This window comes from Mesocricetus auratus, unplaced genomic scaffold (assembly GCF_017639785.1).
Source record: "Mesocricetus auratus isolate SY011 unplaced genomic scaffold, BCM_Maur_2.0 Super-Scaffold_100037, whole genome shotgun sequence".
Lineage (NCBI taxonomy): Eukaryota > Metazoa > Chordata > Mammalia > Rodentia > Cricetidae > Mesocricetus > Mesocricetus auratus.
In genome coordinates, this window is record NW_024429215.1 from 7920173 (window position 1) to 7945860 (window position 25688).

Below are 25688 nucleotides of genomic sequence, written 5' to 3' on the forward strand. Positions count from 1 at the left end.
CGAGACAGGGTTTCTCTGTATTGTTTTGGAGGCTGTCGGTCCAGCCTGGCCTCGAACTCACAGAGATCCGCCTGCCTCTGCCTCCCGAGTGCTGGGATTAAAGGCGTGCGCCACCAACGCCCGGCTAAGAATTATTTTTAATTTAAAAAATGTATATGATATGGGTAGTTTGCTTGTCTGTCATAGGATCCCTTGTAACTAGAAGCACGGGTAGTTTTGAGCTGCTGTGTGGGTGCTGGGAATCAAACCTGGGCCCACCAGCACATCTTTCTTTGGGTTTAGCACGTTCTATGCCCCTGCAGAGGAGACTGCCGCATGTGAGAAACTTGCCTGTGACCACACCCCCGCATGGCTTTGGGGGACAGCAGCCCTCATTACCCCCACCTTTCCTCATGCCTACTCTCCAGGGAAGCAGGCACACACAGTCACTTCCTGTTCAGAGAGGTTTATTCCTCAGGGGACATCCACGGTGCAACGGGGCTGGGAGCCATGGGCTCAGCCCTCAAATTTCTTCTTGCGGCCCTCCATCCCACTCAGTGCGTCGATGTTCTTGCGCCAGTCTCCCACCTCCCGGTTTTCCTGGAGGTGAAAGGTCAGAGGTTAACAGCTCTTCCTGGTGTCTATCCCCAAAATAGCCTCTCTCTGCCCTCTAGCTGGCTAGACCACTCTCTGCTGAATGCCTGTGCAAGAATCTGGTTCTGGAGCACTTCTTGGCCTCTCAGACAATCTGGCCAACTGCGACGCGCCTCGATTCTCCCCCGTGCACCTCCAGTCCCCCCCCCCCGTGAACCTCCCCTCCCCCGTGCACCTCCAGTCCCTCCCCGTCCCCCCCCCCCGTCTGGACTTTTTATGGTTGTGGCTGCCCAGATCCTCTCAAGCATCTGCCTTCCTCCCGCACACTCACCTTCTCAATGTCCTCCTTCTTCACCTGCTTGAGGTGGGCCCTCAGGTCCAAGGACTCCTTGGCCCGAGTCCCCAGCAGCGCCTGCATCATGGCGTCTGCAGAGATCCTCACTCTTCGAAGGGTGGGTCGCTTAAACTTGCCACGCAGGTCATAGATCTTCTGGGTCAGATCTGCGATCTGGGGGGGTGACCATATGGGGCGTGGAGACCCCCTAACCTCTGTTTCCTTCCTTCCTGCACAACTCTTTGTTTTGTTTTGTTTTGTTTTTTCGAGACAGGGTTTCTCTATATTGTTTTGGAGGCTGTCCAGGAACTCACTCTGTAGACCAGGTTGGCCTCGAACTCACAAAGATCCACCTGCCTCTGCCTCCCAAGTGCTGGGATTAAAGGCGTGCGCCACCAACGCCCGGCTCCTGCACAACTCTGCTAACCTGTCATTCCTCCTTATCCCGATCTTGCCATCAGGATCTAAATTCCTGCCTCTCTTCCAGCTCTGGCTGCAGGTTAAGGCCTCCAACTTCCGGATGCTCCCCTGCCAACTTCCGGATGCGCCCCGGACCCATCGGTCGAAGCTTTTAACACGGCTCAACCCAGCAATGTGCAGATCATGACTCCCTGACCCGGGCCTCAACTCGTTCCCGACAACTCAGTACTCAGGACGCTGCTCCACAGACCTACGTATGCCACCCAGGTTCTGCTTTGCCTGCGATGGGTCTCTGCTAAAACAACTTCCCTTGACACGGTGGAGGCTCCACTGCCTGCCTTCTCCGCTCAGAGTTCTCCCACGCACAAGCAGCGGCCACGGCCGTCTCATCCCGAGCCTACAGACCCGGGAATCACGGTCTACTGCGAAGGGGCCCAGACTTCCCCAAAAGGTGCCCACCTCGGTGACGTTCTTGGTGACTTTCGCTTCTACGTCGTATCTCTCTTCATCCACTTTGTCCACCCGAGCGTGGAGCTGCCGGCACAAGTCCTGAAGAAGAAATGCGTGTGTGCTGAGGGAGAGGCTGGAGACCAGGGTCCTGGTCGGAGCGAGGAGGCCTGGGCTCTGGATTCCTGGGTCTGAGCGAGGAGGCCTGGGCTCTGGGTCTGAGGGAGGAGGCCTGGGCTCTGGGAACCTGGCTCTGAGGGAGGAGGCCTGGGTTCTCTGGGTCTGAGCGAGGAGGCCTGGGCTCTGGATTCCTGGGTCTGAGGGAGGAGGCCTGGGCTCTGGATTCCTGGGTCTGAGGGAGGAGGCCTGGGCTCTGGATCCCTGGGTCTGAGGGAGGAGGCCTGGGCTCTGGATTCCTGGGTCTCAGGGAGGAGGCCTGGGCTCTCTGGGTCTGAGGGAGGAGGCCTGGGCTCTGGATCCCTGGGTCTGAGGGAGGAGGCCTGGGCTCTGGATTCCTGGGTCTGAGGGAGGAGGCCTGGGCTCTCTGGGTCTGAGGGAGGAGGCCTGGGCTCTGGATTCCTGGGTCTGAGGGAGGAGGCCTGGGCTCTGGATCCCTGGGTCTGAGCCAGGAGGCCTGGGCTCTGGGAAACTGGAACTGAGGGAGGAGGCTGGAGCCTGGGCTCTCTGGGTCTGAGGGTGGAGGCCTGGGCTCTGGGAACCTGGGTCTGAGCAAGGAGGCCTGGGCTCTGGATCCCAGAGTTTCAGAGAGAAGTGCTGAGGTCTAGACTCCTGAGCCTGAGGAAGGAGGGGCTGGAAGGAAGCGACCCTGGAATCTGGACTCCGGGGAACTTAAAAGAGTGTGTCTAGGAACAAGAATCGGGAGACTTGGCAGTTGGCTGGAGAAGTACACGGGGTTTGAAGTCGTAGGGCTGTCTGTAATGCTCGGCATTACTGGTCCCCAGCAGAACGGGAGATCAGACGGGAGAGTGGGACCCCGGGGCCCCAGGCTCGGCAGGGATCCCCGCTTTGTGACCTGGTACCTGAAGCTCTTCAAAGCTCAGCCCATCCAGCTCCAAAGGCTGGCAACGAGTGCTCAGAACGCGCCCTTTCTCTCCACGTCGCTCCTCGGCCTCACGCTCTATCTCCTGCTTGGCAATCTGCAGCATCAGAGTCTGCGGGAAGGTTGGAGAACGCAACAGCGTTCCCCAAAGCATAGGAATGAAACATTTCCCTCCATCTTCTGGAGACACAGAACATCCAAGTTGGTGTCTTTTACCAAAAACTCTGTCTCGTTTCTGCGCGCCCTTGTGTGCGTGTGTGTGCGTGCGTGCGTGCGTGTGTGTGTGTGTGTGTGTGTGTGTGTGTGGGGAGAGGGTGACACACTCCCAAATGAAACCACGCCCAGAAAAGCTCCGCCCGCCCAGACCCCGCCCCTCCGAGCAAGTCATCACCTTCAACTGAAGTTTCCTCGAGGCGGAGATCTTAGACTTTTTCTGCCAGGGTGACATGGAGAAAGGTCAGCGGGAGGTCCCAGAGCAGACATGGGGCGGGGCTGCAAGGCATCGCCTCCCACTCGAGTACTTTCATCAACTCGGACGCTGAGTCCCCCGGAAGCTTGGGCTCTGACTGGAGCTACACTCTGCTTCTGTACCCCCGTCTCCCCACCCCATCGCTTGAAGCCTTGCGGGCTGTGGGCAGCGGAGCTCCGCCCATAGCAGCTGTCACTGAGCCCAACCTACGACACCTTTCGGAAATTCTGCCCCAGCGATCGAACTCCACCCAGCACATCACCAAAGCGCTGCCACCCCTGCCAAGGCCTTGGTGCCGCCCCTCCCTAGGTCCTTGAGGATTCTGAACCCAGAAGCCCCGCCCAGCAGCGATCCCGCCCTCTGAGGTCCCGGTCCCACCTTGGCGTGTGGCTCGGTGGCGTAGGCTCGGTAGTTGGCCGAGGAGCGGCGTCGGACGGGGGCTGGTGCCGGTTGAGGCTCCCCAGCCTGGAGGTGGAGCAGACTGTGATCACTACCCAAACCCTCCCACCCTGTCCTTCCCGGTACCCTCACCTATGCCCACCGGCGCCCCAGTCCCCTCCCTGCAGCGCCCGAGGGTTCCCTGCTGCACTTCTTAGCTCAAGGCGCTCACCGCATTGCTGCCCCTGAAGGGAGAGAGACCGTGAAGAGGCAATCAGTGACGGAGTCCCCCTGGCCAAGAGGTTGGAGCTATTAGCTTCCACTCCCTCGGACCCCAGGAGTCTGGTTCTTAAATGCCTACCTCATTTCCACCCAGAAATCCACCCACCCTTACATCCTACCATCTCAGGCCAGGCATCTAACCAAGTTGCGTCCTCTCTCCTCTCCTAGTTCCTTGGGGATCCAGTCCAAGGTTACCAAGAGTCACTTACTCATCTGCCATGATGATCCCCTGAGGCAGAGAAAGAAACCAGGGGGTCCTGGAGGGTCCTGCAGGGGTGTCCCCGCTGACCTTGGAGGTCTCTAGAGATTGGGTCCCCTCTGGGCTGCTCCAGCCTCACTGAGGACACTGAGATAAGGGGCGAGGACAAAGACTAAATATACTGCTGTCTCCTCCCCCACTCCGCCCTGGACGAGATAACTGGGGGTGAGGGGAGGGGTGTGCAAAGCCCCAGTTGGGTGACCGAGGTGCCCGAGAGGCACACCCCTCCTGCTTCTGACTCTGGTGTCCCGACTCCCTCAGACTCGGGAAAATCTGGGAGCCAGCTCCCCGTCTTCCCTCAAAGCGCGAGTCCAGGCTTCAGCTCCCCTTGTTCACAACCAGAAATCCAGGCCCGGCCTTCCTCCCTCTGCGGACTTTCAGAGGCCTATAATTTCCTGTCTCCTCCATTTTTTATTTGTTTATCATTGGTCAGTTTCGGTGCCCCTAGCGTGTTTAGTTTGAATGCTCGTGTGTAGGACCCCCGGGGTGTGAACTAAAACCGAGTTCACTTGTAAACCCACAAATACAGCTTCTGCTGGGCCCTCCCCCCCACTTCTCCTGGCACTGGACACAGACTGAGGACAGACACACAGAGGTGACCCTGTGTTCTTTATTTGAACCACATGCAGAGGAGGAGATGTCCCTGCGCCTCCCAAAAGTAGCACGTCACGAGAGAAAGAGGCCCAAGGCAAAGGAGAGGACCTGGAACCCAGGGCTGTGCGTTCAGCCTGCAATTAGCCTCGGGATACTCAAGAGAACAATCTGGGACACCCCCACCCCCTCTGATCGTAGAGCCGAGAACTCCAGGAAGGGAATTTGAAATTCTAGTTATAACACTGGGGTCGAGAAAGAACACAGTCAGAGGTGAGCTCAGGGTTGGCTACATGAGCTGGTGTCAATCCTGGGGTCTGCTTCAGCAGTTACAGGTGGACTGCTTGGTCCCTGGGTTTTGAGGGTGCATTCACTGTGGACATTGCCACCGGCGGGCTTATCACTTCCGGAGGAGGAGCCGGGTCAGCCTAGGGTGGGCTCATCGCTTCTGGAGGCGGGGCCGGGTCAGCCTGGAGTGGGCTCATCGATTCCGGAGGAGGGGCTGGGTCAGCCTGGGGTGGGTTCATCGATTCCGGAGGCGGGGCCGGGTCAGCCTTGGGTGGGCTCATCGATTCCGGAGGAGGGGCTGGGTCAGCCTGGAGTGGGCTCATCGATTCCGGAGGAGGGGCTGGGTCAGCCTGGGGTGGGTTCATGGGTTCTAGAGGCGGGGCCGGGTCAGCCTGGGGTGGGTTCATGGGTTCTTGAGGCGGGGCCTGGTCAGCCTGGGGTGGGCTCTTCGCTTCTGGAGGCGGGGCCTGGTCAGCCTGGGGTGGGTTCATGGGTTCTAGAGGCGGGGCCGGGTCAGCCTGGGGTGGGCTTATCGCTTCTGGAGGCGGGGCCAGGACTTCGCAGGTCGAGGGTCCAGATTCCACACCTGAGTCTCCACCACCCCTAGTAGAGTCTCCTAACTTGTAGAAGCGCGCAAAGTTCTCCGATGGTATGGCTCCGGGATGCGGGGCGAACCCAGCCGCCCGCGCTATCTCCCCAACGCGGTCAGAGAATGTCTTCAACTCCTTGGGCCGCAGGTCCACCAAGTACCTGGTTCAGGAAACTGCATGTGAGGAGACTGTGCTTTTGGTCCAGCTGGGACCCTCCCACCCCGCTCCTCTGGCTCACCGAGCTAATTCCACAACCAGGTTCCCTCCAGGGGCCACGCAAGCCCCAAGCTCAGGACTGAGTAGATGGACCATCCTGCAGGAGAGAAAAGGCTAGAAACTGAGATAACACGGGTAGGGACGAAGGCCTGGAGTTGGGTGGAGAGTGCGAAGCTCAAGTCCCCGGATCCTGAAAAAGAAGAAACCGGGCCCAGTCCTAGGTCTCCAGGAGCACACGTGTGTCCCACTTACCCACAGGACACATAGAGCAGCTGGAACCGGCCCTTGTAGCAGGTCTTATGGTGGAGAGTCTGCGAAGAATCGAGAGGCAGGAAATACATAGTAAAGGGTTCTAGAGTAGGCACTGCAAGGAAAGAGAAGAAAAAGTCAGTTCTGGGGCTGAAGAGATGGCTTCCCCGCTAACAGAGCATGCTACACTTTGTGCCTAGCACCAAAACTCACGCCGGACCCCTTGGAACTGCCTCTAATCCCTTTCTGGGGATATGGCGCTCTCTTGTGGTCTCTGAAAGAGCCTACATGCGTGTGCATACACATAAATAATTCTAAATCTTTAAAAAATGTATTTATTTTATTTTCATGTGCATTGGTGTTTTTGCCTGCATGTGTGTCTGTATGAGGGTGTCAGATCCCTTGGAACTAGAGTTACAGACTGTTGTGAGCTGCCATGTGGGTGCTGGGGATTGAACCTGGGTCCTATGGAAGAATGGTCAGTGCTCTTAACTGCTGAGCCATCTCCCTGGTCCCTAATAAACTTAAATCTTAAGGGAGAGAGCAAAAAGGCACTCACAAGTGGGCAGATAATAAAATCGAAGTTAATGTTCCTTCGTCCCTACTTTTGTTTTTGTTTTGAGACAGGTTCTCATCTTGTAGCTGAAGATGTCTGGAATTATTCCCGAGAGCAAGCATTTCCTCCTGCCTCAGTCTCCCAAATGCTAGGAGGACAGTTATATGCGGCCATACCCCGATAGCTTGGCTTTTTCTTTAAAATTGTTTTTGGGGACTTTTTCTTTAAAATTGGTCTTTGGGGACGGTGGGTTCTGCAGCATGGGTGTGACAACTCTGGAGTCAGCTGTCTCTTCCCTCCTTTGCTTCAGCTCCACCAAACTTGGGTTGCGAAGCCCTGCGGGCAAGCACTGCTCCCTGCTGAGCTAGCTTGCCTACCTTCCTTGTCCTTCTAGAAGCCCCCCCCCCACTTCATCCCTTCTCTGGGCCGGATTCCTGCAAATCTGGGAAGGTGGGCCCGCGAGGCAGAGACCCATTTTGAATAGAGGAACAGGCGCGCCTAGGGAGGGGTGAGTTAAGGAAAAGAGGGGCAGCCAGAATCCACGTGGGGAGAGCCTTCAGCGGGGAATCTAGACAGTCCCCTGCTAGACCTCTATGGAGACTGAGAATTCTCCTACTGGCGATGTTAGGATTTACTAGGAAAGGGAGAATAAGAGAACAAACATTAACGAGGGGGAGGGCAACTGCCCGGGTATTCCAAATTAGCTACATCCAAACTTGGGGGAAATAAAACAGCACCCCTATCTGAAGTTTGCAACTGTTAGCTACCTACCATCCGATTCGGGCGAGGTCTTCTCCTCCAGGTCGCCCTGAATGGCTCTCGGGCCCCTCCAGGCGGCCACTTCTCTGAACAGCTCTGTAACATTATGCTGCGTGATCTCGCTTGCGGTCTGCCCAGAAGAAAGGGGAGGGGCCCGATGTTAAACTAGGAACCTTATTAAGGATGTGCGCCGGTGACAGCTAGCCCCGAATTAGAAAACTTGTCGCTTTCCCCAGGCTGAATTTAAGATATCCTAAGAGGACTGGATCGTGGCGCTCCTAAGTGGAGCCCAAGAGGTTAGGGACAGAGCCTGTTACTTGGAGACACCGGACCGAAATGAGGGGTGGAGCTTACAAAGCGTGGCGGGGCTTGGCGCTAGGCGGGGCTTGGCGCTAGGCGGGGCTTGGCGCTAGGCGGGGCTTGGCGCTAGGCGGGGCTTGGCGCTAGGCGGGGCTTGGCGCTAGGCGGGGCTTGGCGCTAGGCGGGGCTTGGAAGGCAGAGGGCAGGAACTTGCCCGCTGGGCTTAACTCCAGCCCCACCCGCCACACACCTTGACCGGTTGTCCGTTACTCGTCCTCAAGAGGCTCTGGTCGTCCGCCTCGATGCCAAAAGCCACAAAGGGACCCGTGGCGATGTCCCCCCAGTACCCGCGCGCTGCCACGCGTTCCCCACGCTGGAAAAAAAAAAAAGCAGGGGTGATGAGATCGCAGGTGAGGTCCAAATTGGAGACCTTGACTCAAAGGTTGACCTAAAAGACACAGAGTAACCAAGACTTGGGGGTTGACACGCACGTGGCTCAGGAGGCGACCGGATGCCAGGGTCCTGTTGGGCACGGAGTAAGCACTTGAGTCTCTGAGTTCAAAGGCAACACCTGTGTCCCGCCAGCGTCGGAATTCCTGGATGTGGATGACTTGGGCCTGGAATAGACGACGGGAAAGTCCCGATGGATCTGGTATAGGAACCCCATCTCTACACCTATAGGAATCCCTCCTCCCTCAGACCCAGGAGCCCAGACCCCAGCCTTCCTTCCTCAGATTGGGGGCGAAGTCCCAGCCCTCTTGCTTCACTCAGATCTCAGAAGCCGCTACCTGCTCCAAGGCTTCCTTACCCCTCGATCGTGCAGCTTCATGCGGAGGTCCCAGTCAGCAACACCACGCCGGGCGTCATAGCGGGAACCCAGGTAGTGGCGCAGCCTCGAGTCCCAAAGGCGACTCATAGGGAAGATCTCAGGGCCCTTGTCCCCACCAGACCAGAAGCGGAACACGGCCTCCAGGGCATCCCGCTCGCGGAACTGCACAGTCAGGGCGAGAGAGCCAGAGATACAGGGAGGGTTCCCCTCCGTCCCATTAAGTAGGCATGATTATGCGGATGCGGAAAAAAGAGATTCAGAGAGCAAAGGCTCCCCTCATCCCACACCCCAACAGTAGGAGTCACAGAGGTGGGAATGGGCCCTCCACACCCCAGCCCGCTCCAGCCCCTCAATTCCTCTGAACCACTCCTTTCTAGAACATTCTATCAGCAGCCACCCGATCCCAGGCCACGCTCCCTCTATCACAGAAGTGGGCAGCCGTGGCACCTTGAGCGGCCGGAGGCTGAGCCAGGGTACTTGCTCCTCCAGGCGATCAGGTTCGGGGACCAGATGAGCCAGGCGGCTAGCTTGGGCTCGCACAAAGGCAGCTACCGAGGGTCGCAGCAGCGCGTTCCCCCACAGCTCCAGGAAGGTCTCACAGCGCTCTGGAGGGAGGTGGGAAGGGTGAAGCAGGAGGGGAGACGGGGCGAACTTCACCAATTCAGGAGCTGCGACCACTACTCAGCACTGAGCATTGAAGCTGGGACTTCAGAAAGGCAAGGCAAGCTGACATATGGCCTCAAGCCTCTTTGTTTTTTTGGTTTTTGTTTGTTTTGTTTTTGTTTTTGTTTTGGGATAGGGTTTATTCTCTGTGTAGTCCTGGCTGTCCTGGAACTCACTCTGCTGACTAGGCTGGTCTCAAAACTCAGACATCTGCCTGGCCCTGCGCCACGCCCATCCTGTCTCCAAACTTTTCAATCACATCACTGGAAGGCCAGCATCTTTGAAGGGAGAGGGAAGGAAGGGCCCTGAGTTTGGATGCTACACTCGCAGCACCTGACCTTGGAGTCCCATCTTCTCGGGGTCCTCTAGGGCTAGGCTGAAGATCAGCATGTGTCGCGCCACAGCTTCCAGATTATTCTCCAACACATAAAACTGGAGGGAATGACAGACAAGACAGTTCCGAGGGTCTACGAGCACAGAACACTAGCCTCCTGTGCCCCGCCCGGCGCCCAGTATGGTGTTGGAATACAACCAAGGGGCTTCCATAAGCTAAAGCTAAGATAGCACTCCATCACTGAGCTGCAATTCCCAGCTCTCTTTCTCAGTTTCTGTTGTGAGGCAAGCTCTCACTGGGTGATCCTTGAACTCTGGCCTTTAACTCTCTGCAATCCAGGATGGCCTTAAACTTGAGATGATTCTCCTGCCTCAGCCTCCTGAGAAGCTCCCATTACAGGCACGAAATACTAGGCCCAGCTTGCCTGTCCATTTCTTCAGCCATAAGTCTAGATTCCAGATCATCCTGGCTATCTGGTCCTGGGTTCTCCACTGTCAGAAGCCCAGAAGCCCCTTTCTTCCCCCAGGACATGGGTCTGAGACCTCCAGCATCCACCTCCTCAGACCCCACAGCCACTTAGTCTCAAGCCTCTTTTCTCTAGAACCTGGAAAGTGTCCTCTCCAATCCTCTCTTCTCTCAAGGGCTCGGGAATCTGGGCTCTCCGTTTGTCCCGCCCCCATCCACGACCCCAGAACCCCAGCTCACATTGAACCTCCTGAGAGGCCAGAGAGCCGCTCTGGACAGCGTCCGCAGCACGTGGCGACCATCCACAGAGCCTAACAGCAGGGCATCCAACTCCGGGATCTCGTGCTCTGTCTCTGCCTGAGACCCTGGGTCCACGGGAGGACCTGGCAAGACGATAGCGGGCAGAGGCCGGCTACCAAGTCTTCATTTCCTGCAGCTGCCTTTAGAAGCTACGAGTCCAGTAGAGCTGGTGCCCCAAGCCTGGATTCCAAAGGCAGCTGTATCTCTGCATTATGGTGTTCAATATCACCAAGGAAGATCCCGGGGGTGGCCCTCTCCCCAAGTCATTTAATTTAGGGAATGCACGCGCGCGCGCACACACACGCACGCACACACACACACACACACCTGCACCCCCTGCCATGGACACAAGTGCTGTGAGGTGTGCACACATGGGAGTTGGCAAGGGACCTCTGCCTAAGATCGTGTATGGTCCTAACGTAGAGACTCACTTTCCGCCTGTAGGTCCAGCGCTGGCGACATTCCCCACCAGGACACAGAGCCGTAGCCGGCCCCGGAGCCCGCCGGTGTGGTCATCGCCCTGCGGGACAAGGATCCTGGGAACTCCACGTTGTCCCCACCGTCCCTCTCTCACTGCCCCTCGCTTCTTGCCCCTCCGCCTCACCTTTAACCTTCCAAATACCCGGAGGTGGCTCTTCTCCCGCAGAGTGATGGGGCTGAGCTCCACAAAGCCTGCCCAAACTGTCTCCCAGAGGCTCCGCCCTCTATGAGCAGTCAGCCAATGGGAGCAGGTAGCCTTGCGTCGTTGTTATCAACTGACCAATGAACGTGAAAAGGTACCGCTCACTGCTAACTTTTGACCAACAGAAGCACCGAGGGACGGCTGGGGCGTGGTCCGGAAAAGGACGCCGGACGCGGTTGTCATGACGACAGCCCGGCCAGAGGAGGGCGGACTTTGGATCCGTCCAAATTTCTAAGAAGGAAAGGACTTAGCTTGCTGCTTCACATTAAATCAGAACGGAACGAAATCTTTTTATTTCTTTTTTTTTCTTTCTTCTTTTTTTCTTGAGACAGGGTCCCTCTGTATTCTAGTTACTCCAAGCCCCTGTCTCAGTCTCCTGAGTTTTGGTTTAAAGGCGTGAGCTTTGAATGGAATCTTTATAAATCCGAATTATAGCGCGGATCCCAGGCTGGTTCCTTCAGATCTCTGTTTTCTTTTTTCTTTTACACCTGGGCTCTGACAGAATACAGGCTTCACCGGGTGGAAAGCAGGACCCTGCTCAGTAAATTTTCAAGAATTATGTGGTCAGGCTGCTAATCACAGTCATCACTCACTATTAAATTCTTAACGAGCGCTGTAGCAAAGACTTGTTAAGCCGGCACTCTGAAGACAGTTCAAGGCCAGCCTGGTGTATATCTCTTATTCCAGGCCAGCAAAGGCTACATACTAGGAGCACGTGTGTGTGTGTGTGTGTGTGTGTGTGTGTGTGTGTGTGTGTGTGTGTGTGTATGGTGTATCCCCCTGGAGCTGGAGAGATGGCTCAATAGTTAAGGGCACTTACTGCTCTCCCAGAGGACTGGAGAGTTCAGTTCTTAGCACCCACATCAGGGGATCAAAGCTGTCTGTTGTCTGTACCTTCAGCTCCCAGGGATCTGATGCCTTCTTCTGGCCTCTTTGGAAACCTACAACCCCCCCTCTCTCTGTCTGTTTCTCTCTCTCTCTCTCTCTCTCTCTCTCTCTCTCTCTCTCTCTCTCTCTCTCTCTCTCTCTCTCTGCTCTTGTCTGTGAATGTGACAAGCTGCTACAAGGTTTTCCAGGGACCTTGACTTTGCCTGCTATGCTAGGTGCTGAGCTGAAACAAAGCACCACAGGATACAGTGAGCCCACAGCAGGGGGCGTGGTACTTATGCAGAGGGTGATGGAGTGCTGACTGGCTTGACCTTGTGCAAACCTTATGCAGACCACTAAGGCTTCTGTGAGATGATGAGTGAGTTCAAAGTATAGAGCAAAGTTGTTACTACTGTCATTTTGTAGGCAAATTATCTAGTGGTCGAGTCCTACTTAACCCAGTTGTCTGAGGTGAGATGAAATTCCCCACAGTGGAAAATTTCAGATTTTAAGGACGCTGAGGAGCATCACTGGGGGAGCTACTAGATGGAGGTCACTGAGCCTGAACACTAGATTACGTTAAATTTCTCTTGGCACTGCTTGTGGTACCACACACTGGTAAGATTTGCTGAAGGAGGCATTAGCAGGAGAATCACCAGTTCGATGCAAACCTGGGCTACACATTTTAAGCCAGGAGGCAGTGGCCCACAACTATAATACCACTACTCAGGAGGCAGAGGCAGACAGAAGTCTGTGAGTTCAAGACCAGCCTGGTATACAGAGTGAGTTCCAGAATAGCTAGGACTGCTTCCCAGAGAAACCTTGTCTCAAAAAAAAATAAAGCAAAACAAAACAAAAAGTCTTCTTGGCAATCTCATGCATTTGCAAAGTTGTGTTTTCCGTGGCACAGTTATGGCGACAGAAATCTTCTAAACTAAATGAGGAAAAGGGGGCGACCTGAAAATAATGACCACGGTGTTAAGGATGGTGGCAGCTGAGGATGTTTGGGAACCTTTGAACTCACGTGCTCCCCCTTGTCCTGTGTTCTGAGGAATGCTTTGCCTCTCGGAGCAGAATGATGCTGGGACACTCAGCTTCCTGCAATAGGGATAATGTCTTCTTGCTATCTCACTGCTGCTGTGGACCAGGATGCATTTTTTTTTTCCAGACAGGGTTTCTCTGTGGCTTTGGAGGCTGTCCTGGAATCAGCTCTATAGAACAGGCTGGCCTCGAACTCACAGAGATCCATCTGCCTCTGCCTCCCGAGTGCTGGGATTAAAGGCGTGTGCCACCAACGCCCGGCCAGAATGCATTTTTAATGTTCTCCTCCTCCTCCTCCTCTTCCTCCCCCCCTCCCACCCACCCCCTCAGTTTTTTGAGACAGGTTTTCTATGTCTATCTTTGGAGCCTATCCTGGAACTCACTTTATAGATCAGATTCATGAGATTCTCTTGCCTCTCACTACTGAGTGCTGAGATTAAAAGCAAGTGTCACTAGCACCCAGCCCAGAATGCATTCTAAATGATTCTATGCTGACCACTTATCTTGCACTGGCATGTAATGTATTCCTTAGACAGCTTTCCTCAGAGTCCACACACACACACACCAGGACTCGGGAGGCAGAGGCAGGCAGATCTCTGAATTCAAGACTATCCAGGTCTACTGAGTGAGTTCCAGGACAACCAGGGCTACACAGAGAAACCCTATCTTGAACTCCATGGTAGCCCAAAAATATTTAAAAATTTGCTAACCATAAATGTCAAGTTCACCCCCATGACATAAGTATTCCAAAATGATGTTTAGCTTAGTCATCTCACAACGAATATACTCGATGCCTTTTTGTGTTTCATACATGCACCAGATTCTGACTGTCAGCTTGCAGTAAAATTTTAAAAACATGTAAATGCTAAGCACTACTTCCAGGCTACATTTGTAAAAGGTGAGGACCCCAAATACATGCTGCTCAGAAACACCCAGTGGGGTGTGTGAATATCCCAGGTTCTGTGCTCGCTGGTGAGAATGAGTCTTCATCTGGACAAGTAGATCCGTGGTTATGAGCCCTGAGCCGTTGGTGTAAGCAGAGGACTTTAGCTTGGCCCCCAGCACCCAAATTCATACAACCCCAAGGGATCCCATACCCTCTTCTGGCCTCCGTGCATACACACATGCATGTTTTAAATCTTAAAAATAATAAGAGTACAAGCTCATGGGGGTGGGGTGGGGTAGACGACCTTCCCCTGAGCAGCTGCAGGCCGAGGGGGGGGAGGATGCCAATGTTTGCTCTCCAGCACAGCTGTTCCGGGTCTACTGGGGAAGGGCCAGTCAGAACTTGCAGCCAGTGGGCATTAAGCACCCGCTAGCCTGAGCTGCCTCAGAGGCTGTCACCACCCGCATGTGGAGTGGAGACAGAGGGGCTCTTTTCTTGCAGTGGTTGCTCCTTTGCAGAAAGAGGCTCCTCGCTTGAAGGTGAGCTTTTGGGTTACTTCCACTTCGGTTCCAGCTGGTTCTCTAGATTGTCACCTCCTCTCTCAGGCCAGTTAACTTGCATTGACTCCCCCACCCCTGCTATCTTTAAACCAGAGAGAGCTAAGGAGCCTAAGGACCGCATAGTTTTCATACAAACCTGGACAGTGGGGCATTTAGGAAGGTCCATCACCCCTCCCAGACCTGGATGTTAATTGGAGACATGCAGCTGGCTGGGAGTGAGTTGATGTCTGGGCCACATTTTATGGGAGTCTGGGTTGTTGCTGGGTTAACTGCGAGGCTCATGAACCACTGTGACTTATGGTCCGAGAGTTGCTATATGAACTGGAGGATTGTTTGTTGCGGTTGCCAAGTGAGAAAATCTGTGAGTGGGACGTTGACCAATTTGAAAGAGATTTGAAGCCCTGTGCTCTTTATTTTCCATGTATGTGGATGCACCCATGTGGGAGTCATGGGACAGCATGCAAGACATGCTTCTCCCCTCCCACGATGTGGGTTCTGGGGTCAAACATGTGTCCTCGGGCATGGCAGTGGGCGTCCTTACCGCTGAGCCCTGCAGGTTTCCTTGCTTCTATCAAGTCATTCCAGACACTCGGGGATGAATGGGTGTGTCTGGGAAGGCAGGAATGATAGTGGAAATGCAGGGTAAAGGAAACTGATGCTTTTTTGTTGTTGTTGTTACTGTTTGGGGGTTATGTTTGTTTTTAAAAGACCTCACTCTGCAGAAAAAAACCAGGGCAGCTTGCAGTCCTCCATGCTTCCTCATGCCCACCCCCCCCCTCAGATTTCCCCCAAAGTGTCTCAGCTGAATCTGTTTTCTCAACTGTGTGTTCTGGTGGGAGAGGAGGGAAGTTGGTGGCTTCCAGTCTGATCTATTAAGAACTCTGGGATGTTCTAAAGTACTTTAACCCAAGATATAAAGTCATAAATTACTTCAAAGTACGTAAGTTTTGAACCCTGGATTAAGGACAACATTTTTTTTTTTGCTTTTGTGAAATTAAATGAGGTACGTAAAACCCTCCCCCTACATAAAACAAACAACAAACAAAAAAAGCCAGAAAGAGTCCCTTCCAGGGGGAAGACTTTGCTGCCATACCATTCTAAAAGGTAAAATTCCTTGCCTTGCACCCTGCTAAAGCATTTACCCAAGGAACTCCATTTTCTTTGGCCGGTTAGAGGGAATGCCAAGGGGTGAAATCTATGTATAATATCTAACTAAAGTTGTGTGAATATAATGTTTAGCCTTCATAGACTGAATTTTTGACCCAATGGTGAGAGGTTTGTTCGTTACTGTTTAGCTTTTTTGGTTTCCATATTTAAAGATCTCTAGAAAAATCTTAATTTTAATAAAAATATAAGCATTTAAATTATGAGCATTAAATTATACTCTCATTTTTGAGATTGGTCTCTCTGTGTTGACAAGGCTGGCCTTGGATCTCAAGAGATACACCTGCCTCTGCCTCTGAGTGCTGAGATGAAAGGCTTGCACCACCACACCCAGCTAATATTTTTTTAATTTAATAATCACACTGAAGTCAACATTCTTCCTATGGAGAGATGCCTAGAAAAAGCCTACTTCCAAGCCTCCTAGGTGGCTGGTATGTTTTCATTTGTCTGTTCTTTAATTTCATCTGTTTTGGCTTTTAGAGACAAGATCTTGCTGTGAAACTCAGAACAACCACCCCGCCACTCCCTAAACTAAGGTTACAGTTGTGAACTACTACCTTCAGCAAGTGTTCAGTTCTGACTAACAAACACATAGACTTCAATGCTTGATGGTCATCAGTGCTTTGGGGGAGAAACCATCATGAAGTGCGTTTATTTGGGTTAGCTTTTATTAAAATGATGGTTAGGGTGGCATTGCCTTTCAATGTGCATCGTAGGAAGCAACAGACATGAGGATGTCAGGAGTTTTCCCTGTCCTTGGCCGATCTTTGTGTCCAGGTCCCTCAGCAGGTGTTGATCATGCTGACCCAGGGGCAAGCTGCTCAGCTGCAAGCGGTGTTTAACCTCCTACACATGAGGCTCCTGCTTCTACTGATGGACAGCTGGGTGTGTCCCAAGGGTGCAGAGCCTCCCAGTGACTTAAATGAACCCATGTGTCACTGATCAAGTCCTAAATGGTCTTTGCTACTCTCAGCAAGGCTGGGTGTCATTTGCAATTAGAAGTTAGCTGTGTTGCCCATTCCCTAACCACTAGTACCTGTTTCCCTGTCCCCTGAAGCAGGAACTGCTCCTCACAGGGGCCACAACAGCCATGTCTAATACAGCGTTGAAGACATTCTCAACTTGGTGTCAAAAATATGTCCCCACAATGCTTTATTCTGTGAATAATGACTTTAAGTACAGTTGGAAGCCACAGACAGTTGTTTAAGTCACTCAATCTTCTGCTTATTGTACTAAGGTGAACTTGCTGGTTGCCATTATGAATTAGTAGAGCTGTGAAAGGCATTCTTCATTCTATGTCTCAAGTTAACCAGTCCAGGTCATTAAGTTTCCTTTGTTGGTTTGTTTGGGGTTTGTCTGTTTTTGGTTGTTGTTGGTTTTATTTTCTATTTTTTTTTGGTTTTTTGTGTTTTTTTGTTTTTACTTTATAGGTATTTTAGGGTTTTGTTTTTTTAATACATTTTATTTAAATTAGAAACAATCTTATTTTACATATTGATTAATGTTCCCTCTCGAATCCTCCCATGCCCCCAAACCAAACACTCTTCCCATCCACCAGGTACTCCCCAGGAGGTGAGGCCTTCCATGAAGGATCATCAAAATCTGTCTAATCATTTGGGGCAGGGCCTAGGCCCTCCCCTGTGTATCTAGGCTGAGAGCATCTGTCCATGAGAAATTGGTCCCCAAAGTCCATTCCTGCATAGGGATACATCCTGGTTCTACTGCCAGAGACCCCATAGACTGCCCAGTGCTCCAACACCAACGTTCAGGGGCCCTGGTTTGGTCCTATGCTGGTTTCCTACCTATCAGTCTGGGGTCCATGAGTTCCCATTTGCTTAGGTCAGCTGTTTCTGTGGGTTTTCCCAGCCTGGTCATTACTCCTCCCTCTCTGAAGCTGGATTCCAGGAGTTTTCTTAGTGCTTAGTTATGGATCTTTGCTTCCATCAGCTACTAGATGAAGGCTCTAGGATGGCATTTAAGGCAGTCATTATAGAGAAAGGGCATTTAAGGCAGCCTCTCCACTATATCTTAGGTTCCTAGTTGGGGTCATCCTTGTAGGTCTCTATACAATTCCCTAGTGCCAGATTTCTCTGTAAACCTATAGTGGCTCCCTATATTGTCCCTTTTCTTGCTCTCCTCTATTCCTCTCCCCACTCAATCCTCCTAATCTCCTTATGTTCTCCTCCCGGCTCCTCCTCTCCCCTCCTCTTTCTCCTATCTCCCTCCCCCAATGCTCCCAATTTGTTCAGGGTCTCTTGTCTTTTCCCCTTCACTGGGGGACCTTATATGCCTCTCTTATGGTCCTCCTTGTTTCCTAGCTTCTCTGGAGTGAATTGTAGCTAGGTAATCCTTTTCTCTTTGTCTAATATCCATATATATAAGTGAGTACATACCATGTTTGTCTTTCTGTGACTGGGTTAACTCACTTGGGATGCTTTCTTGTAGTTCCATTCATTTACCTGCAAATTTCAAGATTCCATTGTTTTTTTTTCATCTAAGTAGTACTCCATTGTGTAAATACACCATATTTTCTGTATCCATTCTTCCTTGGAGGGGCATCTAGGTTGCTTCCAGGTTCTGGCTATTACAAATAATGCTGCCATGAACAGATGTCCTCATGGTATTAATGTGCATCTTTTGGGTATATACCTGAGAGTAGAATTACTGGCTCTTGTGGTAGACTGGTTCCCATTTTCCGGAGAAACCACCATACTGATTTCCAAAGTAGCTGTACAAGTTTGCGCTCCCACCAGCAATGCAAAAGTATTCCCCTTTCACCACATCCTCTCCAACATAAACTGTCATTGGTGTTTTTGATTTTAGTCATTCTGACAGATGTAAGATGGCATCTCAGAGTTGTTTTGATTTGCATTTACCTGATTGCTAAGGATGTTGAGCAAATTAAGTATCTTTCAGCCATTTTAGATTCCTCTATTGAGAAATCTGTTTAGTTCTGTAGCCCACTTTTTAATTGGATTATTTGGTGTTTTGACTACTAGCTTCTTGAGTTCTTTGTATATTTTGGGGATTAGCCTTCTGTTAGATGTGGGGTCGGTGAAGATCTTTTCCCATTGTGTGGGCTGCCTTTTTGTCTTGTTGACTGTGTCTTTTGCCTTACAGAAGCTTCTCAGATTCTGGACATCCCATTTTATTAATTGTTGATCTCAGTGTCTGTGCTGCTTGATGTTATGTTCAGGAAGTGGTCTCCTGTGCCAGTTCTTTCAATGGTACCTCTCACTTCTAAGAAGTTCAGTGTGGATGGATTTTTGTTGAGGTCTTTGACCCATTTGGACTTGTTTGTGCATGGCGATAGATATGAATCTCTCTGTAATCTTCTACATGTCACCATCCAGTTATGCCAGCACCATTTGTTGAACGTACTGTTTTTCCCATTGTATAGTTTTAGCTTCTTTGTCAAATATCAGGTGTTCATAGGTGTGTGTGTTAATATCTGGGTCTTCAATTTAATTCCATTGTTCTACCTGTCTGTTTTGTGCTAATACCAAGCTGTTTTCCTTACTACAGCTGTATAGTAGGTCTTGACGTTAGGGATGATTCCTTTGTTGTTTTGGCTATCCTGGGTCTTTTGTTTTTCCATATAAAGTTGATTATTGTCCTTAGAAGATCTGTGAAGGATTTTGCTAGGATTTTGCTAGGGATTGCATTGAATTTATAGATTGCCATTTTCACTGTGTTGATCCTACCTATCCAAGAGATGGGAGATCTTTCCATTTTCAGGTATCTTCTTTAATTTCTTTGTTTAAAGGCTCAAAGTTCTTGTCATACAGGTCTTTCACCTGTTTTGTTAGAGTTACCCCAAAATATTTTATGTTGCTTGTGGCTATTGTCAAGGGTGATGTTTCTATGATTTCTTTCACAGCCCCTGCATTGTCTATATATAGTATGGCTACTGATTTTTTTAAGTTAATCTTGCATCCTGCCTCTTTGCTGAAGGTGTTTATCAGCTGTAGGAGTTCCCTAGTAGAATTCTTCGGGTCACTTATGTAAACTATAATATCATCTGTAAATAGTGGAAGTTTGACTTTTTTCCTTTCTAATTTGTATTCCCTTTGATCTCCTTTTGTTGTATTGCTCTAGCAAGAACTCCAAGTACCGTATTGAAGAGATATGGAGAGGGTGGACAATCTTGTCTTGTTCCTGATTTTAGAAGAATCCCATTGAGTTTCTCTCCATTTGGTTTAATGTTGGCTGTCGATTTGCGGTATATTGCCTTTATTATGTTTAGGTATGTTCCTGTTATCACTGATCTCTCTAGGACCTTTATCAAGAAAAGGTATAGGATTTTGTCAAATGCTTTTTCAGCATTTAGTGATATGATCCTGTGGTTTTTCTTTTTCAGACTGTTTATGTGGTGGATTACATTGATGAAGTTTTTTTTGTTGAACAATCCCTGCATTCCTGGGATGAAGCCTACTTGATCATGGTAGATGATTTTCTGATGTGTTCTTGGATCCGATTTGCCAATATTTTATTGAGCATTTTACATCAATATTAATGAGTGAGACTGTTCTGTAGTTCTCTTAGTTGTATCTTTGTGTATTTTCTGTACCAAGGTAATTGTAGCCTCATAAAAAGAGTTTGGTATTAACTCTTTCTATGAGGCTTCAATAACCTTGATCCCCAAGCCACACAAAGACACAACTAAGAAAGAGAACTTCAGACCAATATCCCTCATGAACATTGATGCAAAAATACTCAATAAAATACTGGCAAATCGGACCCAAGAACACATCAAAACAATCATTCACCACGATCAAGTAGGTTTCATCCCAGGGATGCAGAGATGGTTCAACATACGAAAATCCATCAACGTAATCCACCATATAAACAAGCTGAAAAACAAAAATCACATGATCATCTCACTAGATGCTGAAAAAGCTTTTGACAAAATCCAACACCCCTTCATGATAAAGGTCTTGGAGAGATCTGGGATAACAGGGACATACTTAAACATAATAAAAGCTATATACAGTAAACCAACAGCCAACATCAAACTAAATGGACAGAAACTCAACACAATTCCTCTAAAATCAGGAACAAAACAAGGCTGTCCACTCTCTCCATACCTTTTCAACATGGTACTTGAAGTTCTAGCTATTGCCATACGACAACAAAGGGGGATCAAGGGGATACAAATTGGGAAGGAAGAGGTCAAACTTTCACTGTTTGCAGACGATATGATAGTTTACATCAATGACCCAAAGAACTCTACCAGGGAACTCTTACAGCTGATTAACACCTTCAGCAAAGTGGCAGGCTACAAGATCAACTCAAGAAAGTCAGTAGCCCTACTATATACAGATGATAAAAGGGCTGAAAAAGAAATCAGAGAAACATAACCCTTTACAATTGCCACAAACAACATAAAATACCTTGGGGTAATGCTAACCAAACAAGTGAAAGACCTGTATCGTAAGAACTTTGAATCTTTAAAGAAAGAAAATAAAGAAGCCCTCAGAAAATGGAAAGATCTCCCATGCTCTTGGATAGGTAGGATCAATGTAGTAAAAATGGCAATCCTGCCAAAAGCAATCTACAGATTCAATGCAATCCCCATTAAAATCCCAGTACAATTCTTCACAGACCTTGAAAGAACAATAATCAATTTTGTATGGAAAAACAAAAGACCCAGGATAGCCAAAACAACCCTGTTCAACAAGGCAATGTCTGGAGGCATCACCATCCCTGACCTCAAGCTCTATTATAGAGCTATAGTCCTGAAAACAGCTTGGTATTGGCACAAAAATAGACAGGTAGACCAATGGAATCGAATTGAAAACCCGGGTATTAACCCACACACGTACGAACATCTGATCTTTGACAAAGAAGCTAAAAATATACAATGGCATAAAGAAAGCATCTTCAACAAATGGTGCTGGCATAACTGGAGACTGGCATGTAGAAGAATGCGGATCGATCCGTGTTTATCGTCATGCACAAAACTTAAGTCCAAATGGATCAAAGACCTCAACATAAATCCAGCCACACTGAACCTCTTAGAAGAGAAAGTGGGTGGTACCCTTGAACGAATTGGTACAGGAGACAGCTTCCTAAACATAACACCAGTAGCACAGACAGTGAGATCAACAATTAATAAATGGGACCTCCTGAAACTGAGAAGCTTCTGTAAGGCAAAGGACACAGTCAGGAAGACAAAAAGGCAGCCCACAGAATGGGAAAAAATATTCACTAATCCCACATCTGACAGAGGGTTGATCTCCAAAATTTACAAAGAACTCAAGAAGCAAGTCTCCAAAACATCAAAGGACCCAATTAAAAAGTGGGCTGCAGAACTAAATAGAGAATTTTCAATTAGAGGAGTCTAAAATGGCTGAGAGGCACTTGAGAAAGTGCTCAACATCCTTAGCCATCCGGGAAATGCAAATCAAAACAACTCTGAGATACCATCTCACTCCTGTCAGAATGGCTAAAATCAAAAACACCAATGACAATCTATGCTGGAGAGAATGGGGTGAAAGGGGGACACTCCTCCATTGCTGGTGGGAGTGCCAACTGGTTCAGCCACTTTGGAAATCAGTATGGAGATTCCTCAGAAAAATGGGAATAAACCTACCACAAGACCCAGCAACTCCACTCTTAGGCATATATCCAAAAGATGCCCATTCATACTACAAGGACATCTGTTCCACTATGTTCATAGCAGCATTATTTGTAATAGCCAGAACTTGGAAGCAACCTAGATGCCCCTCAACCAAAGAGTGGATAGAGAAAATGTGATACATCTACACAATGGAGTACTATTCAGCAGAAAAAAATAATGGAATCATGAGATTCGCAGGCAAATGGATGACACTAGAAGAAACCATCCTGAGTGAGGTAACCCAGTCACAAAAAGAGAAACATGGCATGTACTCTCTCATATATGGATTTTAGACATAGATCTGGGGAGTGCCAGCCTACAATCCTATGGCCAGAGAGTCTGGGAAACAGAAACTTCATTTAGTGGCTGATCGAAGAAGAGGCAGACTCCCTCGGTTAAGTACTGAGCTGAACTCAAGAAAGCCAGTAACAGAGAGGAAGGACTGATGATCAAAGGGATTAAGACTGGGCTGGTTTAACCCCCAGAAACAGCTGACCAGACAAAGGTTAACTATTGAATCCCAGGCATCAGCCTGGGAATCCAGCATGGGACTGATAAAGACACCCTGAATGTGGGTGTCAGTGAGGAGGCCTAGGTAATCTATTGAGCCTTAGACAGCAGATCAGTACCCATTCCAAGTATACACACGGACTTTGGACTCCCAAAGAACAATGTGAGGTGCACTCTCACCCTGAACTCTTGGGGAAGGGTCTAGGCCCTGCCCTATATGAAATGACAGACTATGGACACCCCCATGGAGGGCCTCACCCTCCCTGGGGGAATGAGGGGATAACGGGGGGGGGGGTTGGGGGCAGGACACAGGAGGAGGGGAGGGAAAGGAAGAGGGACCTGGAACTGACTTGTGAAGCAACCTTGTTTCTTATCTAAATTTAAACTGGAAAATTAAAAAATATATATACTTAAATATGTAGGTATCATGATAGTGTTACTACATGTGAGTAAAAGCAAATTATGATAATATGCAAATACTAATTGTGTAGTTCCTTGGAGTCATTGATATTAAACATGACCTTCTCATTGATTAAAAAAAAAGAGTTTGGTATTGATCCTTCTGTTCTATTGTGTGGAACAATTTAGGGAGCATTGGTATTAGCTCTTCTTTGAATTTCTGGTAGAATTCTGTACTAAAACCATCTGGCCCTGGGTGTTTTTTTTTTTTTTGGTTGGGAGACTTTTAATGACTGTATTTTGTAGGTGTTATAGGTTTATTTAAATTGCTTATCTATTCTTGATTAATTTTTGTAAGTGATATCTATCCAGAAAATTGTCCATTTCCTTTAAATTTTCCAACTTGGGGAGTACAGGTTTTCAAAATATGACCTGATGATTCTCTGGATTGCGATTTTTTTATCTGTTGAGGTTTCCTGTATTGCTGAGTATGTAGTTGGTTTTAGAGAAGGTTCCATGTGGTGCTGATAAGAAGTTATATTCATTTGTGTTTGGATGGAATGTTCTATAGATGTCAAACCTAATTGGGTCATAAATTCTGTTAGTTCCTTGGTTTTTTTGTGAAGTTTCTGTCTGGTGGTCCTGTCTAGTGGTGAGAGTGAGGTGTTGAGGTCTCCCACTATAAGTGTGTGGGGTTTAATGTGTGATTTGAGTTTTAGGAATGTTGCTTTTACAAACGTGAATGCCTTTGTTATAGTGCATAGGTTTTGAGAATTGAGACTTCATCATCATGAATTTTTCCTGTGATGAATATGAAATAACCTTCATCTCTTTTTAGTTTGAAGTCTGATTTGTTAGACATTAGGACAGCTACACCAGCTTGCTTCTTAGGGCCATTTGTTTGGAAAAACTTTTCCCAAACCTTGACTCTGAGGTAACATCTGTCTCTGAAGGTGAGGTGTGTTTTTGTATGTAGCAGAAGGATGGATTGTGCCTTTCTATCCATTCTGTTAGGGTGTATATTTTATAGGTGAGTTAAGACCATTGACATTGAGGAATATTAATGACCATTCAGTTTTGATTCTTGTTTGTTTTATTTTTGTTTTTGGTGGTGGTATTGTGCCTGCTTTTTCCCCTATTTTGGCTTTTGGCAAAATGTGATTATCTATAGTCTATGTTCTTGAGTGTAGTTAACTTGCTTGGGTTGGAGTGTTCCTTCCAGAACTTTCTGTAGGGCTGGATTTATGTACATGTATTGTGTAAATCTGGTTTTGTCATGGGATGTCTTGCTTTCTCCATTTATAGTGATTGAGAATTTTGCTGGGTATAGTAGTCTGGGCTGTCTTCCGTGGTCTCTTAGTGTTTGTAGAATATCTATCCAGGACCTTCAGGCTTTCAGAGTTTCCATGGAGAAGTCAGGTGTAATTCTGATAGGTCTGCCTTCATATGTTACTTGGCCTTTTTCATTCGCTGCTCTTAATATTCTTTCTTGATTCTGTATGTTTGGTGTTATGAATACTATGCGGCAAGGGAACTTTTTTTTTTGGTCTAGTCTATTTGCTGTTTGGTAAGCTTCTTGAACTTTCATAGGCATGTCATTCTTCAGTTTGGGAAAGTATTCTTCTATGATTTTGTGGTGGTGCATGCCTTAAATCCCAGACTAGGGAGACAGAGGCAGGTGGATCTCTGTGAGATCCAGGAAAGCTATAAGACTCTCAGAGTGACTCCTGCTACTCAAAACTGACACCTGCTCTTTGCCTGGCTGTTTGCTCAAGTTTTCCATGTTCTTTCTGCTCCCTGTGCTTCCTAGACATTGATGATCCCTAATGGTTGTGTATACAAAGCATGCATGAGGCTCTGACTTCAGTCTCTTGTATTGCTGTGTATTTAGCATGTAAGACACCCTGGATTGAGTCTCTGGTAGTGTGTACATGACATGCATCTGGTGGTGTGTGTGTAAAGTCATGAGGTCCTGGCTTCAATCTCCAATGCTTGTATGTGCACAGCACACATGAGGCTTATCTTCAATCCCTAGTGGTTGTGCATGTACTTATCAAGCATGAGGCTCTGGCTCCATCTCTAATGATAGCTGTCCATGAGGCCCTGGCCTCAATCTTCTCTAGCAATTACAAAAAGTTTCATGGCCTTTTTTGATAACATAATCTTATTTAAAATGGCACTCTGTTGCTCTTAAATCTCCTGTGTCATGCATTTCAGATACTAAGTAGTTAGTTTTTTAAATAATTTACTTCTGTTTATTTTATGTCCATTGGTGTTTTGCCTACACTTATATCTGTATGAGGATTTTAGATCTTGGAGTTTCAGACAGTTGTTAGTTGCTGTATGGATGCTTGGAATTGACACCATGTCCTCTGGAAGAACAGCCAGTGCTGCTAACCACTGAGTGAACTCTCCAGCCATACTTTTAATACTAAATCAGGGTTTTACTAAGTTGCTTGCCTTGACTTAACTATGTTCGCAGGCAAATCATGCATTTGAAATCCTCCTGCCTCGGCCTCTGAAGTAGTTGGGATTCCAGGACCATGCCTCTATACTCCCTGGATTCGGTTTTCATTTATAGCCAGTTTATGCCAG

The 25688-nt window shown here is 48.9% G+C and overlaps 3 protein-coding genes and 1 long non-coding RNA gene across 9 annotated transcripts in view; 2 read left to right on the forward strand and 2 right to left on the reverse strand.

Annotated features, from left to right (window-relative positions):
• Positions 1-429: 429 nt before the first annotated feature.
• On the reverse strand, positions 430-4316 carry Tnni3 (troponin I3, cardiac type). The gene is made up of 8 exons (XM_013123650.3): positions 4173-4316; positions 3914-3926; positions 3682-3768; positions 3226-3267; positions 2815-2946; positions 1787-1876; positions 905-1081; positions 430-579 (listed from the first exon to the last, which is right to left on the reverse strand). The coding sequence occupies exons 1-8, from the start codon at positions 4181-4183 to the stop codon at positions 496-498; spliced, it is 636 nt and encodes a 211-aa protein (XP_012979104.2). The 5' UTR covers positions 4184-4316; the 3' UTR covers positions 430-495.
• A 502-nt stretch (positions 4317-4818) lies between these two features.
• Dnaaf3 (dynein axonemal assembly factor 3) lies at positions 4819-11125 on the reverse strand. 2 transcript variants are annotated; one of them, XM_005084165.4, is made up of 12 exons: positions 10967-11125; positions 10794-10882; positions 10303-10445; positions 9602-9695; positions 9048-9205; positions 8580-8762; positions 8263-8388; positions 8022-8144; positions 7484-7601; positions 6160-6271; positions 5930-6004; positions 4819-5851 (listed from the first exon to the last, which is right to left on the reverse strand). In XM_005084165.4, the coding sequence occupies exons 2-12, from the start codon at positions 10876-10878 to the stop codon at positions 5242-5244; spliced, it is 1827 nt and encodes a 608-aa protein (XP_005084222.1). In that variant the 5' UTR covers positions 10879-10882; positions 10967-11125; the 3' UTR covers positions 4819-5241. The 2 variants fall into 2 exon arrangements, with proteins under 2 accessions (XP_005084222.1, XP_012979103.1); XM_013123649.3 differs by having other exon boundaries at positions 10794-10898.
• Positions 8095-11325, forward strand: LOC121135397. 3 transcript variants are annotated; one of them, XR_005872533.1, is made up of 2 exons: positions 8095-8181; positions 10807-11325. It is a non-coding gene; the product is annotated as an uncharacterized LOC121135397 (long non-coding RNA). The 3 variants fall into 3 exon arrangements; XR_005872535.1 differs by lacking the exon at positions 8095-8181 and adding an exon at positions 8342-8423; XR_005872534.1 differs by lacking the exon at positions 8095-8181 and adding an exon at positions 8430-8651.
• A 2909-nt stretch (positions 11326-14234) lies between these two features.
• Positions 14235-25688, forward strand: part of LOC101840698 (NACHT, LRR and PYD domains-containing protein 4C-like) — a 44034-nt gene continuing 32580 nt past the window's right edge. For 2 of the 3 annotated variants that reach the window (XM_040734128.1, XM_040734130.1), the window contains exon 1: positions 14237-14377. The gene's annotated coding sequence lies outside the window, so the exon portion shown is untranslated. Of the gene's footprint in view, positions 14378-25688 lie in introns of all 3 variants that reach the window. The other variant, XM_040734129.1, reaches the window with a different exon arrangement.